We start from the raw sequence: 18,605 nt of genomic DNA, 5'->3' as shown, positions 1-18,605 counted from the left end.
TAAAGCTTTCTTTAAAATTATCCTCAGACTATTTTCTTACTAAGTTTCTGGACTACCACTAATTTTTAGAACTATCATCTCTTACTATTAATTTGAGGAGACAAAGATAGCATTCCTTTCCTGGGTTAAGAGATGTAAACGGTATCTGTATAATTATTTTAATGTTTTTTTTGGGGGGGGGGGTTGACTCCTGGTGATAGCCTAGACAAGTCCCTGCAGTTTTCATGGCAGGATTTTGGAAGTGGTTTTGGGCTGAGAGAGAGTGACTGGCCCAGGGTCACCCAGCTGGCTTCGTACCTAATGCGGGACTAGAACTCACAGTCTCCTGGTTTCTAGCCTCATGCTTTAATCACTACACCAAACTGGTTCTCTATTTCAATATTAACATCTTTCTATTAAAATTGTACACACCCTTTTTTTTAGGGCAACCCAAGAAGCAAAATCTAAAATGGAAGTGACAACAGAACTGAGGTCAGCAATGAATGAACTGTTCTCCCTTAAAAGGTGAGCTCTTTCTCTTTGCTTTATGAGAGATTCTTGATTATGTGATTCTCAATATATTTCCCATAGTGCAGCATATTCTTGCTATCTGAAGAAGTTGCATTTCAAGTACCAAATGTATAAAGGCCTATACAAGTGCTATCTGAACAATGTGTCTAAATGTAGCTTAAATTTTTGCATGGTGCTCTTAAGTAAGAAGTAATAGCCCTTTTCTGAATGGAAGGTACCTTTCTGCATATAGAAAGGCACCAAAAGGTCTAGTTCAACATCTTTAAAATAATGTAGTAATCATAATGCACATCATCTATACCATGGACAATTGAGAGGTGGCAGCTAATTGAGATTCAGAAAGCTGAATCTTTAGGACTATAAAATAAATGCAAAATCAAGTAGATGTTCTTATTAAGCCCAGGCTAATAGTTTCCACACCTTTTAGAAAGCATATACGGTTGTGCCTTCTTTAATTTCTGAGCAGGTGCACAGAAGTTTGTGGTAAAGGACAGAAAGCTTCTTGATGAAACAACCTTTCCTCCCCTCCCTTCCCCAAATTAAAATAAATTTGAAAAACCTTGTCTAGGCATAGCATTATAACTCAGAGGTTAATAAGAATAAGCATTCTTATTAACATCTGAGCTATAATGCTGTAAAGCCATATAATTCAGGGGAAATGTTTTTCTTAGCTTTTTCAGGTATGTTTTTAAATGTCTCCTAGGCATTGTACTTCTGTAACATCTGAGGACTTGCTTCTTGTATCCCTTGTTCTCTTTTGACATCTGCAGTGAAATTGCAAACACTGAAGATCTTTTGAAGCTATATTTTTCCTACGAAGCCTTTTTGCTGAGTATTTCTCCCAGAGCATGGCAAGAGCAGCAGATGGCAAAGAAGAAGAAAGACAAGAAAAGAGGCCAATCAAAATCCTTTATTTCTTTCCCATCAACTCCTGATAAATCCAAGTTAATGACAAACACTGTTGTTTTAAATAATAGATTAAGTAAGTATGTGGTTTTCAATGGTCCATTTCAATTACAGCCTGGGGGTGACCCGCTTTGTTGTCATCATTCTAGCAACCACACTGACTAGGAGTCTTGAGCGTTGCAAGGCCAACTTATCGGGAGCAAACCAAATTGAAAAAGGAGAATATACTGTATAAAGTGGAGGCAGGAAGGTCCTTCAGTTTTCATATATGTAAAAAAAGAAAAGGAGGCATTGAACTTTCTCTCATTAATATGAGATAGCCTGGTGAGCAAAGTTTCTGGAATTTAGTGTACTTTCTCTATGATACTTTTAATATATACCCATCTCTTGCTTTATGTTTGCAGGTAAGGAGGCAGATAGGAACAAATACATATGTAACTTGGGCTTGAATCATATTGACTGGTTCATATACAATGATTGCAGTCCATGAGGCACAGCTTACTGGAGTGAGATAATTATCCTGCACTGGTTGTACCTTAAAGCACTGGGATCTTCAATTCCAAAGGCGTCCTGCATGCTGATCCTTTCTGGCCAATTTGTTCAATATACTGGGACTGCTCACACAGCCAAAGGAGAATAAGATGGGTGGGGGATCATCAAGATGTTAAAACCATATTTGGAAAAATCCATCGATTAAAAAAAAAGATAGAAGAACTAACCTACCTGCACAAAAAGCATGTTAAAGACCATAGAACAATAAAGGACACATATAGACAGGTCACCAAACAAGAACGCATATGAGTAGACCACAGAGATGGTAGTCAGACAAGTTAAACTCAAAATGAGCTGAGGTTGGCAAAGGATACTAAAAATAATAGAAAATACTTCTTTAGATATGTTTAAAATAAAACAACAAAAAAGAATCAGTATAACAGCTGCTCAGTGGGGATAGCAAAATGCTAACAGATAAAAAAGAAGAAACAGAATTACTTTACTCCTGTTTGGACTCAGTCTTCCCTGAGAAAACATGTGTTCCACTAGGTAAATAGCAGAAGGAAATGGCAGGACTGAAGTCTGAGTATGATAGAAACATGATCAGGGAATACTTCTTTATCTTTGTTGTTGTTTAGTCGTTAAGTCGTGTCCGACTCTCCGTGACCCCATGAACCATACTGCGCCAGGCCTTCCGGTCCTTCACTGCCTCCCTGAGTTTGCTCAGTTTCATGCTCATTGCTTCAGTGATGCTATCTAACCATCTCATCCTCTGCCGTCCTCTTCTCCTTTTGCCTTCAATCTTTCCCAGCATCAGGGTCTTTTCCAAAGAGTCCTCTCTTCGCATTAGGTGACCAAAGTATCTGAGCTTGAGCTTCATTATCGATCCTTCCAATGAGCAATCAGGGTTGATTTCCTTTAAGATTGACTGGTTTGACCTCCTAGCAGTCCAGGGGACTCTCAAGAGTCTTCTCCAGCACCACAGTTCAAAGGCATCAATTCTTCGGCGCTCCGCCTTCTTTATGGTCCAGCTCTCACAGCCATACATTACTACTGGAAAAACCATAGCTTTGACTATGCGGATCTTTGTCGGCAAGGTGACGTCTCTGCTTTTTAATATGCTATCTAGGCTTGCCATAGCTTTCCTCCCAAGGAGCAAGCGTCTTTTAATTTCATGGCTGCAGTCTCCATCTGCGGTGATCTTGGAGCCCAAATAAATGAAGTCTGTTACTGCTTCCATTTCTACCCCTTCTATTTGCCAGGAATTGATGGGTCCAGATGCCATGATCTTAGTTTTTTTAATGTTGAGTTTCAAACCAGCTTTCGCACTCTCCTCTTTCACCCTCATCAAGAGGCTCTTTAGTTCTTCACTTTCTGCCATTAGGGTGGTATCGTCTGCATATCTGAGGTTGTTGATGATTCTCCCTGCAATCTTAATTCCGGCTTGTGATTCTTCCAGCCTGGCATTTCTCATGATGTACTCTGCATATAGGTTAAATAAGCAGGGTGACAGTATACAGCCTTGTCGTACACCTTTCCCTATTTTGAACCAATCGGTTGTTCCGTGACTGGTTCTAACTGTTGCTTCTTGGCCTGCATACAGATTTCTCAGGAGACAGGTAAGGTGGTCTGGTACTCCCATCTCTTTAAGAATTTGCCACAGTTTGTTGTGATCCACACAATCAAAGGCTTTTGCATAGTCAATGAAGCAGAAGTAGATATTTTTCTGGAACTCTCGTGCTTTCTCCATGATCCAGCGAATGTTGGCGATTTGATCTCTAGTTCCTCTGCCTCTTCGAAACCCAGCTTGTACATCCGGTAGTTCTCGGTTCATGTATTGCTGAAGCCTAGCTTGTAGGATTTTGAGCATAACCTTGCTAGCATGTGAAATGAGTGCAATTGTGCGATAGTTTGAGCATTCTTTGGCATTGCCCTTCTTTGGAATTGGAACATAAACTGACCTTTTCCAATCCCGTGGCCACTGTTGCGTTTTCCAAACTTGCTGGCATATTGAGTGCAGCACTTTAACACCATCGTCTTTTAGTATTTTAAATAACTCAGCTGGAATACTGTCATCTCCACTAGCTTTGTTGTTAGCAATGCTTCCTAAGGCCCACTTGACTTTACTCTCTAGGATGTCTGGCTCAAGGTCAGCGATCACACCAGCGTGGACATCAGGGACATTAAGATCTTTCTTGTATAGTTCTTCTGTGTATTCTTGCCACCTCTTCTTAATCTCTTCTGCTTCTGTTAGCTCCCTGCCTTTTTGTCCTTTATCATGCCCATCTTTGCACTAAACGTTCCTTTCATATCTCCAATTTTCTTGAAGAGATCTCTAGTCTTCCCCATTCTATTGTTTTCCTCAATTTCTTTGCATTGTTCATTTAAGAAGGCCTTCTTATCTCTCCTGGCTATTCTCTGGAAATCTGCATTCAGTTGCTTATATCTTTCCCTTTCACCCTTGCTTTTCGCATTCCTTCTTTCCACAGCTATTTGTAAAGCCTCATCAGACAGCCATTTTGCTTTCTTGCATTTCTTTTTCTTTGGGATGGTTTTAGTTGCTGCCTCCTGTACAATGTTACGGACCTCCGTCCATAGTTCTTCAGGCACTCTGTCTACCAAATCTAATCCTCTAAATCTATTCATCACCTTCACTGTGTACTCACAAGGAATATGATCTAAGTCATACCTGAGTGGTCTAGTGGTTTTCCCTACATTCTTCAATTTAAGCCTAAATTTTGCAGTAAGAAGCTCATGATCTGAGCCACAGTCAGCTCCTGGTCTTGTTTTTGCTGTCTGTATAGAGCTTCTCCATCTTTGGCTGCAAAGTATGTAATCAATCTGGTTTCGGTATTGACCATCTGGTGATGTCCATGTGTAGAGTCGTCTCTTGTGTTGTTGGAAAAGAGTGTTTGCTATGACTAGCTTGTTCTCTTGACAGAACTCTATTAGCCTTTGCCCTGCTTCATTTTGTACTCCAAGGCCAAACTTGCCTGTTATTCCGATTACTCCTTGACTTCCTACTTTAGCATTCCAATCCCCTATGATGAAAAGGACATCTTTTTGGTGCTAGTTCTAGAAGATGTTGTAGGTCTTCATAGAAGCGGTCAACCTCAGCTTCTTCAGCATCAGTGGTTGGGGCATAGACTTGGATGACTGTGATATTGAATGGTTTGCCTTGGATACGCACTGAGATCATTCTGTCGTTTTTGAGGTTGTACCCCATTACTGCCTTTCCGACTCTCTTATTGACTATGATTGCAACTCCATTTCTTCTAAGGGTTTCTTGCCCACAGTAGTAGATATAATGGTCACCCGAATTAAATTCACCCATTCCCGTCCATTTCAGTTCGCTGATTCCCAAGATGTCGATGTTCAGTCTTGTCATCTCATGCTTGACCACATCCAGCTTGCCTTGGTTCATAGATCTTACATTCCAGGTACCTATACAATATTGTTCTTTGCAGCATCGGACCTTCTTTTCGCTTCCAGATACATCCACAGCTGAACGTCCTTTCGGCTTTGGCCCAGCCGCTTCACTCTTTCTGGAGCTACTTGGAATTGCCCTCCGCTCTTCCCCAGTAGCATATTGGACACCTTCCGACCTGAGGGGCTCATCTTCCGGCGTCATATCTTTTAGCCTTTTAACATTGTCCATGGGGTTTTCTTGGCAAGGATACTGGAGTGGGTTGCCATTTCCTTCTCCAGTGGACCACATTTTGTCAGAACTCTCTGTCATGACCTGTCCGTCTTGGGTGGCCCTGCACGGTATAGCTCATGGCTTCACTGAGTTACGCAAGCCCCTTCGCCACGACAAGGCAGTGATCCATGAAGGGGTTCTTTATCTTAAATGAGTTTAAATTTCCAGAACTAGATGAATTGCCTAGAGTAATGAAGTTGCTGGTTGGCTGCCCAATATTTTGTAATATGTAATAATACAAGTCCTGGGTTTTCTATTTCTCAATATTTTTATTAATGATTTGGATGAGGAAATGTAGGAATGGGCTTTTGTTCCTTTTTTGCTCTCCCAAAAGTTTTTGCCCGCCAGTGAGTTTTGAGCACCAATAAATTATGTCCACTTATTTCAACTGTCTCACACCTTTTGCTGTCAACTGGGTTAGGGTAGGATTAAGGTTATTAATGGTTGACAATTACCTTTGTGAATTTATGAACCCATGCCATAATTGTAACAAGGATGTCACACCAATCAATTATGTCCATGGTAGGCAAAAACATTTTGAGCACGAGTTCTTTTCCTTTAGTTGAAAGTTCTATAAAGCCAAAAGCTAAACCCTATTTGTAAATAATTCATGGATTTATTTACTGTAAAGTGATTTATGCTTCGTGCTAGAAAATTAGTGGAAGATTCTATCTTTAGATACTGAAATACTAATTTAATTATAATAGACTGTAGGGAAAGTAGGATTTTAGGTGAATGAGAGAAACTTAAAAGAACAATGATACAGCAGTCTAAAAGATTTTTAAGGCTGTAGCCTAAACAATATTGTAAAACAATACTCCTTAATAGATTGTTTTTTTAATTAAAACTTTTATTAAGATGTATAAAAAGCACAGTTAAAATAAAAATTAGAAAGTATAGAAAATAAAGAAGATAGAACTAAAAGAAAAAGACAGAAACTAAAATAGTGAGAACAGATAGAAAGATGAAATGGAAAGTGACTTCTGACTATCTCCAATACAGATATAATTACAAATTAAAAAAGGTTAATCTCTTACCACTAATTAATCGAAATTCACATCATTTCTATCAGCGCAAACCATTTAATCATTAAATCCCACAAAGCTTCATTTTTTTCCCACCCAATCTAAGAAGGGTTACTATGAGGAGACAAATTTAGAAACAGTATTATCTCTTGTTAACGCTGTTAACTTCGCCATTTGAGCCAACTCCATTAATTTGATAATCCATTCTTCCACTCCTTAATAGATTGTGAATGAAAATCATGACGAGTACTCCGTGAAAATAATAACCTCTGCCTGTTTGGCATGAATATATGTCTCTATGAGTGACAAAACTTCTAGAGTCTCATCAAACCCTTTCATTTTCTTAAAATAAAAACTTGCAGAATTTTCTTTTAAGAAGAACACACATTGTTACTAGCTGGCCCTGAAAAATAATACATTGCCATTTCTAGTAAAGATGTGTGTTTCCTTATTAAATAGGCAAAAAACACTGCTAGACTACTCTTTTACTACATTAGTTTCCTCATGATTGCTTTTGGGGGAAAACATCTTTAGAAATTTTATCTAGATGTGCTAAGGCATTGTACTATAAACTTGGAGGGAACAATGTCTTAAAAGAAAATCTTGGATGGTATAAATATGTTTTGTCATATCCTGAGTTATTGAAGATGCAAAGAGCAATTCATGCAGAAAGGAACATTATGAAGTATATATACTTTATCATTTAGGTCCTAATGATGTTTATATAATGAAATGACTATAGTGACATGTTTATATAGTAAAATTGTCATTTCTGCCTTCTGGAAAAATTGCCCTCTCTTTGGCTCCGGCCCTTCTGTCCTTCAGGAAAGCATTTAAAACTTGGTTTTTCAAACAGGCTCTGAGCCAGAGTGAGGAGTGATCCGGTTGGATTGACTGTTGAAATGTTGGTGTATTTCTACAGGTTGCTGATATTAGTCTATTTGTTCTGTTCAGTTTTTTTAAAAAGATGTTTTAACCAATTGTATGCCCCCAGAGTAATGTTTGATTAGATAACTTAATAATTTGAATAAATAATTAGTAGTAATGGCATTGCATCCTAATAGCATAATTAGTCTGTTGATGTATGAGAGGAATAATGTATAAGCATTCTCACTGCTTGTGCTGCATTCGTAATCTTAGTGTATTTCCCTAGGCTTCCTGCTTTATAATTCATTATCCAGTCTGTGTAGTTTGGCTGTTTACTTTGTCTGCCAGCACTTTACACCAGTGTTGCAGATTGTTCCCACTTCCTGTCAATGGCAGCCTTGTTTGTATTTAGCAAGGACTAATAGAATTGATGGCCTGTTTGTTTTTGTTCTTTTTACAAATGTGTGACTGTGTCATTTGGCTACCACCTTTATACAAATGGGCACATCATAAAGAGTCCCAGCCTGCCAAGAAAGGGATAGTAGGGAAATCAGCCTCAGTCATCTTTAACAATTCTGAGGAAAAGAAGAAAGTTTCACAGGCTCAAGGTAAGGAATAAGGAAGACCTATGAAGGGAAGGGAAGGGTGTTCATCTGCACAGAAATTCTTGATGGGAGGAATCTTCAGTGACTGAAGCATAGGTTGTGATTTAAGGAGCTGTATGTTTATCTTGCGGCCTGAACTCCATTTGTGGGTACAGGTAGTCCTTGTTTAGCAACCACAATTGGGACTGGCAACTCAGTCATTAAGTGGAGCAGTCACTAAGTGAAACCGCAACTGTGCTTAAGATCTTACTTCTGCTTTCCTTTGCTTTATAAATCTGCAAAGACTATAAATGCGTCATAACTGCAAACAGTCGCTGTACAAGGAACTAAACAAGGATTACCTGCATATGCTTGTGTACATATACAGATAAATAATATAACAGCATTTCTCTGTCTTGAATTAACTTGTCCTTCCACAAATAGCTTTGGAAAGTTTTTCCTGTTTCAGAAATTTGTTTGTCTTATTGCACAGAGACCTGCTCTATGAGAATCAAAAATCCAAATCCTCATTGGTCAGTTCTTTGTATTCCATTAATATATAAAATTAATGTAAGACATTGACTCGGCTGACATTTTCACAGTGCCCAAACTATGTTATTTAAAGCAACTGGCTCACTCTGCTTTCATAACATTGTCAGTTCTGGATGTGGAAGGGCAAATGAAATTTAGGAACCTATAGTGGAGAGTTTATAGGGCAATTGCTATTTTCCCTCAGTCTTGAACTTGACAAGAATGGCAGAGTTATGTGTTCCTTCCATTGTCCTTTTTGGCAAGGGTTTTAAAACACATCAGTCCTTTCATGAGGAAAAAAACCATAACTATAACTTGGTTTGTTTGAATAAGTGCATTGGGAGTCTCCACATTTGTTAGATACAGTGTTTTATCATTCCTAGCCAATGGATGATGACAGCTATCATTCAGAATACCATAAGAGGACTAAATTGAAGAAGACCCTTGCAGAGGAAAGTTGATAAGAAATCTCTATTTCATCCATTGTGGAGTATGGTATTAGGTGGCACCTTTACTAATTTAGGAAATAGGTACATATAATTCACAGGAATCAGTTAAGAAATAAAAGCGAATGCAGACAGAATTTTCCAAAGTCTGTTGGGACTTGCCACCCATATTTTCACTGGAAATGGTGATGGTATGAATTGTTTTTATGCTCAAAATATAGCTCCCAATTCATGCTATTGGTATGTTTGTTTGTGTCTCACATTTCTGTACGGCCAAAATTCAAAGACACCTGGCAGTTTACAAGGTTAAAAATGTAAGAAACATTGATATGTTCCTTTTATGAAATGTATGAGATAGTAGTTGGATAGTGACTACTTATTACATAGGAGGCTTCCATTTTTATTTAAGGGCCCAGGGACATCACCAGTTTGCATGGGGAGACGTAGGGTTTTTAAGGGATGAAATAGATGCTTTAATCCTTGCAGGAGTTTAATGTGCCTGTTTTGCCCCTTATTACAGCAGAACATTCTGCCACTATTCTAGAGGCCACCAAAAAAAAAAAAAAAAGTGGAATTGGGAGCTACGTGTCTCCCATGGTTGCCCATCCCTGCTTAGGGTAGTGCTTCCATAGTGGATTCATTTCTCCAGGAAATATATTAAAATATATTGTATATATGATATAATTCTAGTAAATTCCTGTTGCTAAATAAGAATAATATATGTTATTTTTTTTGCAGGAGACTATAGGTTCTTTAAAAAGTCATCACGAGTAGTACTGGAGCCAAAATTATTCATGGATGAGAAAAATAAATCATCAGAAAGGTGATAGTAATCTGAATTTGGAAGTTCCTTCTGTGTCTAGTTGTAGATGTGGCAAGGGAGAGCTCCATTAAACAATACAAGCCTGTCTATGGATACTGGCTTCGTTTTATGCCGTGATATTTGACTTAAAATAGATAAATTAGGAATTCTGTGAATTGGCAATATGGTTCATGAGCATTACCAAGTTTTATATCAAGAAGAGTATTTTTTTTTTTTACATCACGAAGAATAAATTGCAGTAAATTCTTCCCTTCCCTTTCTAAGTGGGATCTTTATTTTACCAAGCATAGGCTTCCTGCTTGGCATTAAACACTGACTTGGCAAGCTTCACAGTATAAACCCAAATTATATCTAAGTCAAATTTTCTTTTAATAACAGCTGTCTAAGTGAAAAAAGTATCTCTCTATCTTCAGAAGATAATTTTTCCTTGGATGATATACAGAATTGTGAGGAGGTAAGGCATTTATCTTTCCAATACAAGAGAATATATGTAGCACAGGGTTGAACTGTGGAATCCTTGGTGCTCTCTGAGTTTGGTTGTTTGCTTACAGATGTTCCATCACCCCACTAGGCAACATCATCAGTGATGTCATCATCAGTGATCAGTGATGATGTTACCTAGTGGGGTAATGAAACATCTGCAAGCAAGCAACCAAACTCAGAGAGCACCAAGGACTCTGCATTTATTTATTTATTTTTATTTTATTGATTACATTTAGGCTGCCCACTAAGATTGTTATTAATTCAGTTGTACAACATCAGAATTTCTGGGTGAAATCTTCTGCAATGATGTAGCCAATAGCTGTGAATATGGACTCTTGGAATATGGACTCTTTCCACATAAAATTCCATTTTTTCACAGACTTTTGCATTTACTTCTCTGCTCATTTCACATGTATGGATTTTATTTTTTTGATGTGAAAGAAGTCATGTAGGAAATTGCTGTGGACATAGCTCAAAATCTGGTTCAATTTACTTAATGATACTGCACTGAATAAAAAGTGAGCTGCACATTTGTGACATTCACAGCTGTGATTGTGTCTTAAGGTATTGTAAATCACATATATCATAAAAACCAGGTTCCTTTTAGCTAGTGGTCTAACTAAACCATGAAGTAGAAAATGAATTTCCTTTTTAATGCAGAAACCACTCAGGCATTATAATAATCCCAGCCTTCTTTACATGTCCCAGTGTAGTCGTAACTAAAGAAATAGAAATACTGCGGTTTTAGAAAAGGAAGTATGCCCCTAGATACTAGTTAATACCCACAGTTTTTCAGATCTCACCTGTATAACCTCAATTATGAATTTGCAGTGCTGTAGTGATCAAAGCAGCAGAAAACAGTACCTAATAAATGAAGCAAATGATTGATTGATCAATTCATTCATTCATTCATTCATTCATTCATTCATTCATTCATTCATTCATAACAAGATATTTGTATTAGAAGGAAAAAATAATATCTTTTGTTTTATATATTTCACCCAGTAGGTCTTTAGTGGATATTCAGTCCAGCAACCCTTGTAAATAATCTTATTTTGCTGTGTTCACTATAGCAAATGGTGGTGTCTGTAAATATACTATAGATTTGTGTCAGTGAGGGGCACTTATGCAGCACTTCAGTGCATAGCAATTATCCTGTTCCCATCACATTTCAGCATGTTTCCAGAAAATAAGTGGCATAGCAAACCAAGTCTTCTGCATAATATATAAATTGACCATTGAAATTAATGTTTTTGCTGATTTATACATTTAATAGTGAGGCAAACATGGTCCTTTATAGCCAGTACAGCATAATCCTCAAATGCCCTCCTTTACTTTAGCACATTTCAATTTTTCAAAAATATTTGCAAATAGATGTGCAATTCCAGAGAATTGCATTCCAGAAATTATGCATTCCCATTTCTCTTTCATTAGGAGCCAGAGATATATTTCAGAGACCCAGAAGAGTTACTTCAGATGTTCAGATATCTTGAAGAGCAAAATCTTTCATTGTTCCAAAACATTCAAGATATTAGTGGTACATTGGAGGAAATCCAGCAGAGAGAAAAAATAGTTAAGCAGCATATGTAAGTTATTAATTTAATGGGGTTGTTTTGTTTTTAAGTAATCTTGCATTGCCCTCTTGAGATGGCTTGCAGAATTATAAAACACATGAAAACAAAAACACAATTTCATGAAGAGGAGAGAGGAGGAGAAAGGTGCACTCAGAAATTATTCTGGAAAAAAAAAAAAGACCATGATGAAGCAAGATCCCATATTACGTGGTCATTCATTCCAGCAGAGAAAGAAGAACCTTATGTACAAAGAGCCCACCATGGTTGTAAGCATGCTAGGCTTTTGTTAAATAAAAATGGGAAAATATCCTTCAGCTACCCTGAACATGTTTAAAAAATACAATCACCATCTTCCTCCATCAATGTAGCAAAGATATATATATGTAATTTTTTTTTAATCCTTAAAGAAAAAAATTCTGGACCAGAAAGCTGGCCTGACAAGCCAAATGAAGCAGAATTTGGGTGATTGGTGCACACACAAATGTTTCTTTGAAAAAATATATATACTGTATACAGTGGTACCTCGGGTTACGAATTTAATCCGTTCCGTGACTCTGGTCACAACCCGATTTGTTCGCAACTGGAAGCAAATTTTCCCATAAGGTTCAATGTAATTACTGTTAATCCATTCCGGCGTCCGCGGACCACGTGTCAAGGGCGGAAAAACGGCTGTGGACTGTGCGGCAGGGCGGAAAAACGGCCGCGGACCACGTGGCACGGGCGGAAAATGGCCGCGGACCACATGGCACGGGCGGAAAATGGCCGTGGACCACGTGTCATGGTGGAAAATGGCCACGGATCCGGTTCGTACCCCGAGGCGGAGTTCGCAAACTGAGGTAAATTTTTGCGGCCGGAGCTGGTCGCAACCCGAAAGTTCGTAAGCAGAGGCGTTTGTAACCCGAGGTACCACTGTATATATTCAAAGTGTGGACATACAGTTGTATGGAAAAGAAAGTACACCCTCTTTGAGTTCTATGGTTTTACGTATCAGGACATAATAAAAATCATCTTGTCAGGCCTAGCCCAAGGAACTCCAAGAGACGATGCAAAATCAGTTCAGCTAGGTTTATTAGCTACAACCTCTAGCAAGAATCTTCCCAGACTGAAACCCCAGCTCCTAAGTCAGCCAGCCACAACAGTGTGAATTCCTCAGGGAGGTGCCAGTCTCATCCTCTTGTAGTTCCCATGCTCTTGTGGCGACTAAGAAAATGCTTATCTCCCTGAGCCTGGCCTTCATAATTCCATTCCATCACACATCTGGTCCTTAGCAGTTCTCAAAAGTAGGTAAATACAACTTCAGATGAACAACAACACATGACATATTACACCATGTCATCATTTATTTTACAAAAAGAAAGCCAAAATGGAGAAGCCACGTGTGAAAAACTAAGTACACCTTTACTGCTTCCATAGGTATGAAGAGGCTAAGTAGCAGCCAGGTGCTGGTAATCAAATGCACTTGATCAATTGATCATCAGCAAGTGTGACTACCTCTATAAAAGCTGAAGTATTAGGAGTTTGCTGGTCTTGAGTATTGAGATGTGTGTGTTAACACAATGCCAAAGAGTAAACATATCAGCAGTGATCTTAGAGAAGCAATTGTTGCTGCCCATCAATCTGGGAAGGGTTATAAGGCCATTTCCAAACAATTTAAAGTCCATCATTCTACAGTGAGGACGATTATTCACAAGTGGAAAACATTCAAGACAGTTGCCAATCTTCCCAGGAGTGGAGGTCCCAGCAAACTCACCCCAAGGTCAGACTGTGCAACGCTCAGAGAAATTGCAAAAAATCCAAGAGTTACATCTCAGACTCTACAGGCCTCAGTTAGAATGTTAAATGTTAAAGTTCATGACAGTGCAATTAGAAAAAGACTGAACAAATATGGTTTGTTTGGAAGTGTTGCCAGGAGAAAGCCTCTTCTCTCTAAAAAGAACATGGCAGCATGGCTTAGGTTTGCAAAGTTGCACCTGAACAAATCACAAGACTTCTAGAACACTGTCCTTTGGACAGACGAGACCAAAGTGGAGACGTTTGGCCATAATGCACAGTGCCACGTTTGTTGAAAACCAAACACAGCATATCAGCACAAACATCTCATACCAACCATCAAGCATGGTGGTGGAGGGGTGATGATTTGGGCTTGTTTTGCAGCCACAGGACCTGGGCACCTTGCAGTCATTGAGTCGTCCATGAACTACTCTATATACCAAAGTATTCTAGAGTCAAATGTGAGGCCATCTGTCTGACAGCTGAAGCTTGGCCAACGTTGGGTCATGCAACAGGACAATGATCCCAAGCACACCAGCAAATCTACAAGAGAATGGCTGAAAAAGAAAAGAATCAAGGTGTTGCAGTGGCCCAGTCAAAGTCCGGACCTCAACCCAATTGAAATGCTGGGGCGAGACCTCAAAAAAGCTGTGTATAAACAAATGCCTACAAACCTCAATGAACTGAAGCAATGTTGTAAAGACGAGTGGGCCAAAATTCCTCCACAACAATGTGAGAGACTGATAAAGTCATACAGAAAATGATTACTTCAATTATTCCTGCTAAAGGTGGTTCTACAAGCTATTGAATCATAAGGAGTACTTAGTTTTTCACACATGGCTTCTCCATTTTGGCTTTCTTTTTGTAAAATAAATGATGACTTGGTGTCATCATTTATTTTACAAACAGATTCCATGTATTGAAGTTAGTTGGACTGGAAATTGAATCTTAATCCAGTGCTGGTAATCAGACAATAGCCTCCACCCTTCATAAGGGTAGCAGAGCATGCAGAGCAGGGTTTATGGCATGTGGAAAAAGAGCCATGACGGGACTCAGGAGGAACAGCTAGAGAGCTGCCACAGCTGCCCCTCCAACATCTGCCTCCTATCCTATCCTGGCTGCCTTCTCCCCTTCAGTACAATCGTTGATTATTCCATTGTATGTTATTCTACCAAATGTATTGTTTTACACTTTTTCACAATTTCTTCTAAAAGATGTTTTCAGTCAAAAAAAAAATGATGTCCTTCCTAATCAAGGCATCTTAGCTCTTAGTAACAGACCATCTGCATAATTATTTTACAGCATTAGCCAGTTTGTAATGATACCTCTACAAATTCAGGGCCATCTCTGCCACAAATCACTCTATGACAATTTCCAAGAATCCCTGAGTCAGAAAATTCCTGTTAAATCAGTCTGGCTTTAGTAAAAATGTGTTGTTTCCTCTGCTGAAAATAGTCAGAACAGAAAAGCGTGATGAGTACTTCAGCTATTTATAAACACAGACAAGTTAATTTAAAGTTCTAGCTATAACTTTTTATAGCTTCTTTTAATAGGGAACAAAGCATAAAGCACCTTAAAGACCAAAAAGAAGCTCTAATAGCTGCTTGCCTCAAAGAAGATGGGAAAAGTGCTGAACTGGCATTAAAAGCTAACATGTTTTCTTCAGGAGAATATAACCCAGCATCCATGGTAGGTTTGAAAGCATCAACCATTTTCATCATAATACAAATTTTTCAGTCTAAAAAGGGTAGTTCATGGTTTGTGCTGATGCATTTGTATCTCTTATCTGTATGTAATACCCTGGTGCCTCAAGTGGCAGCACCTTGCCAACCTTGTCTAAACCAAGAAGCTAAGCAGGGTCAGGCTTGATTTGTCCTTGGATGGGAGAAATATCAAGGTTTAGGTTAGACTGGGAAGTCAAAGAACATCCCAGAAGGCAGCAGTGGCAAACACTTCCATTCTGATGCCAGGAAAGCTGTGGGGATGTGTACAAGAAGTCACCAGAAGATGAGTTCAAACCATAGACTTCACCTTTTTGAATACTATGTGCCACTGACACAAATGGAGGGTGAGGGGTGTTGACTCAGGCTCATCGCTGATGGACAAAGGAAACCAATCCTGTCACTATGCCAGTGGGCAACATTTAGCTTAAAAATTGCTAGTGTGGCAGTTAAATGCTGAGTATAATTAAGAACATCCAAACTGACCATCAGCAATTTATTAATGGTACTAGTTACAGAGTAATGGTACTGATTGCCATTATAGTATCTGGTGGTGGTAATTAAATGATTGGTTTATTGATTTATTATATGCCATCAAGTCAGGGTCAATTCTTAGTGACCACATAAATGGATTTGCTCCATGACAATCTGTTCCTAACTTGGCCCTTCAGGCCTTCCAATGGTGGACCCATTGCCATTGTCACTGAATCCATCCACTTTGCTGCTGGTCATCCTCTTCTCCTTCCTTGCACCTTTCCCACCATTAGTACCTTCTCTAGAGAGCTGGGTAACTAGGTGAAGGAACTAAAAGACCAGAAGATATCTAGGCTATAATTGGCCTAGATCAGTGTTTCTCAACCATGGCAAGTTTAAGATGGTGGACTTCAACTCCCAGAATTCCCCAACCAGCATGCTGGCTGGGGAATTCTGGGAGATGAAGTCCACCCACCTTAAACTTGTCAAGGTTGAGAAACACTGGCCTAGAGGATCCCCAAGGTCCCTTCCAACTCTTACATTTTATGATTCATAGAATCAGAGTTTGAACACACACACACTGTACAATGTAATAATCAAGCTTGAACATGTTCTAGCTTGAATATGTGCAACAAAGGGAGGCCACCGTTCCTCTGCCCAATTTGTTCCACTGTCAAATTCTTTTTTGTTATTTTTTTCCCTTAACGTTCAGATGGAATTAACTTCCTGTAGCTCAAGTCTTTTCCATGTCCTACATTATGGAGAGACAAAACAGGTCTTTAACTTTTTCCAGAGGGCACCCTTTCAGATTCCCAAAAAGTAATATATCCCCTTAGATTCATGGACTGCTTGAAATGCAGTCTGACTACTGTGATTTTTATTTTGGTGCCTTCAAGTCATTCTTGAGCCCTGGTGACTGCATTGATAAGTCCCTGCAGTTTTCTTGGCAACATTTTCAGAAGTGGTTTGCCCTTGCCTTCTTCAAGGACTGAGATTGTGTGACTGGCCCAAAGTTACTGAAATGGCTTTTTGCCCAAGAAGGGGCTAACTCACAGTCTCCCAGTTTCTAGCTTTAACCAGCTACACCCAACTGGCTCTCAAGATGTGCTTTAGAATCTGTATTCGTATTAACATAGTCTAAAACTGCATTAAATGTTTTAGCAGCCACATTGTAATTTTGACCAATACTGAGGTTGTTAATTAATTATTATTTCAAAAACAACAACTGTTTTTAATTTTTTTCCAATATCTTTTTTATATAACCTCTTCAGTGTTCTCTTATCAAAGCTAGACTTTACCATTCAATACTTGTGCAATCAATTTGTACTTTAAATCACACACATTTGTTTTGGTTAAATGTTATGCTAATGTTTCTCTATAAAGTTTAGTTTAAACAGAGTGTTGGCTATTCCACTCAGTTTTGTCTCATCTGCAGATCTCCCACTTCCTCAATACAACCCAGGATTGAATATGAATATACATATACATGTGTGTGTATGTGTGTGTGTCTGTCTATATATTTATATATAAATATAAATATATAACCAAGGATTGAACTCTGTCCAATTTGATTCTTCATTCCACTTTGATGAGGGGCTGTTGACAAGCATGACTGTTCTGTAGTCCTCTGCATCATTTTTTTTTGAAGAGCACAACATTTGCTGTCTTCTGCTTGTCTGTCACTTCACCCATTCTCAAGGATTTGTTAAAGGTAACATTCAGTCTTGATCAGACCATCAGTGTGCTAGGATGCAATATACCTGGTCCTGGGTATTTACATTCATTCAATTGCCATCTTCATTGAGCAGCTAGTACAGTATACTGATTTTTCCCCTTCTTTTTTATTTTGAGCATATCTGAAGAAGCCCTTTTTTTGTTTTTACCAGGATCCTTTGTTCAATTCAGCTTATTCTGAGTGGTGTACTGAGCAGGCAGCTATAAAAAACAGGTTAATAAATAGATAATAAATATTCTGGTCTTTAACTTTTCTGACAATCATCTCTTCAATTGTTAGCTATCTGTATGTACCCTTCCTTGGTAATCTGTCTGCTTTTCCATTTCTTATACATGCAATTATTTGGCTCCAAATCCCTACTAAACATCCTGTGGAGGAACAGTGGCTTCTTCTGCTGTCTTGCATGGGTTTTTTCCTTCTTGCTGAACCCCTCTTGAGCTGTTTTTGCAAGTAACACAGAATCCTACTTACTGCTTCCCTTAATAAGGAATAGGATTTTCCAGCTTTACCAGAAGAAGCTGGACATTAAAATGGATGATCCCAGTCCCCACTCTGCAGTTCTGGTTGGGTCAGAAGAGCCAACGCCAACACTGGAACTCTTCCAATGAGTTCCGGACAGGGCACCGAGGAGCAGGATGTTTCAACCTTGAAATATTATGCACACCTCTTCTTCCAATGTGCACTGGGTTCTTCCATTTGTGTTTCCATCCATATTGGTTTTATGCCTCTTTGAACAACATACTGCATTTATTTTTAACATTTATGCATTTGAATCTGCATAATGTATGTTGCCAGCCTTGTGTTGTCAGGTCTCGTTCACTGAGTGAACACCAACTTTGCTTATACATTATTTTCATTTTCTTCCTTTTTTAGCAATGTTTAGAATTATATAATGAACAGCTTACTCTAAATTTCAGAAATGCTTACCTCTAGAATTTAGGTATTTTAGAATTCAGCTTTAATA

The 18,605-nt window shown here is 38.7% G+C and overlaps 1 protein-coding gene across 1 annotated transcript in view; it reads left to right on the top strand.

Annotated features, from left to right (window-relative positions):
• Positions 1 to 18,605, top strand: part of CCDC38 (coiled-coil domain containing 38) — a 34,795-nt gene that overhangs the window by 9,050 nt on the left and 7,140 nt on the right. Inside the window, exons 7-14 of the mRNA XM_088141506.1 lie at positions 424 to 504; positions 1,281 to 1,564; positions 5,777 to 5,796; positions 7,913 to 8,108; positions 9,800 to 9,884; positions 10,263 to 10,338; positions 11,802 to 11,953; positions 15,265 to 15,400. Of these exons, the coding sequence (XP_087997632.1) occupies positions 424 to 504; positions 1,281 to 1,564; positions 5,777 to 5,796; positions 7,913 to 8,108; positions 9,800 to 9,884; positions 10,263 to 10,338; positions 11,802 to 11,953; positions 15,265 to 15,400 (1,030 nt within the window). The remainder of the gene's footprint in view (positions 1 to 423; positions 505 to 1,280; positions 1,565 to 5,776; positions 5,797 to 7,912; positions 8,109 to 9,799; positions 9,885 to 10,262; positions 10,339 to 11,801; positions 11,954 to 15,264; positions 15,401 to 18,605) is intronic.

The sequence above is a fragment of the Python bivittatus genome, unplaced genomic scaffold (genome assembly GCF_059951505.1).
Source record: "Python bivittatus isolate LINGU-HERP-01145 unplaced genomic scaffold, Pbiv_v1 ctg000330_np1212, whole genome shotgun sequence".
In the NCBI taxonomy this organism is placed as follows: Eukaryota; Metazoa; Chordata; class Lepidosauria; order Squamata; family Pythonidae; genus Python; species Python bivittatus.
Note: the sequence above shows the minus strand (reverse complement) of the source record. Positions and strands in the feature narration are given on the sequence as shown.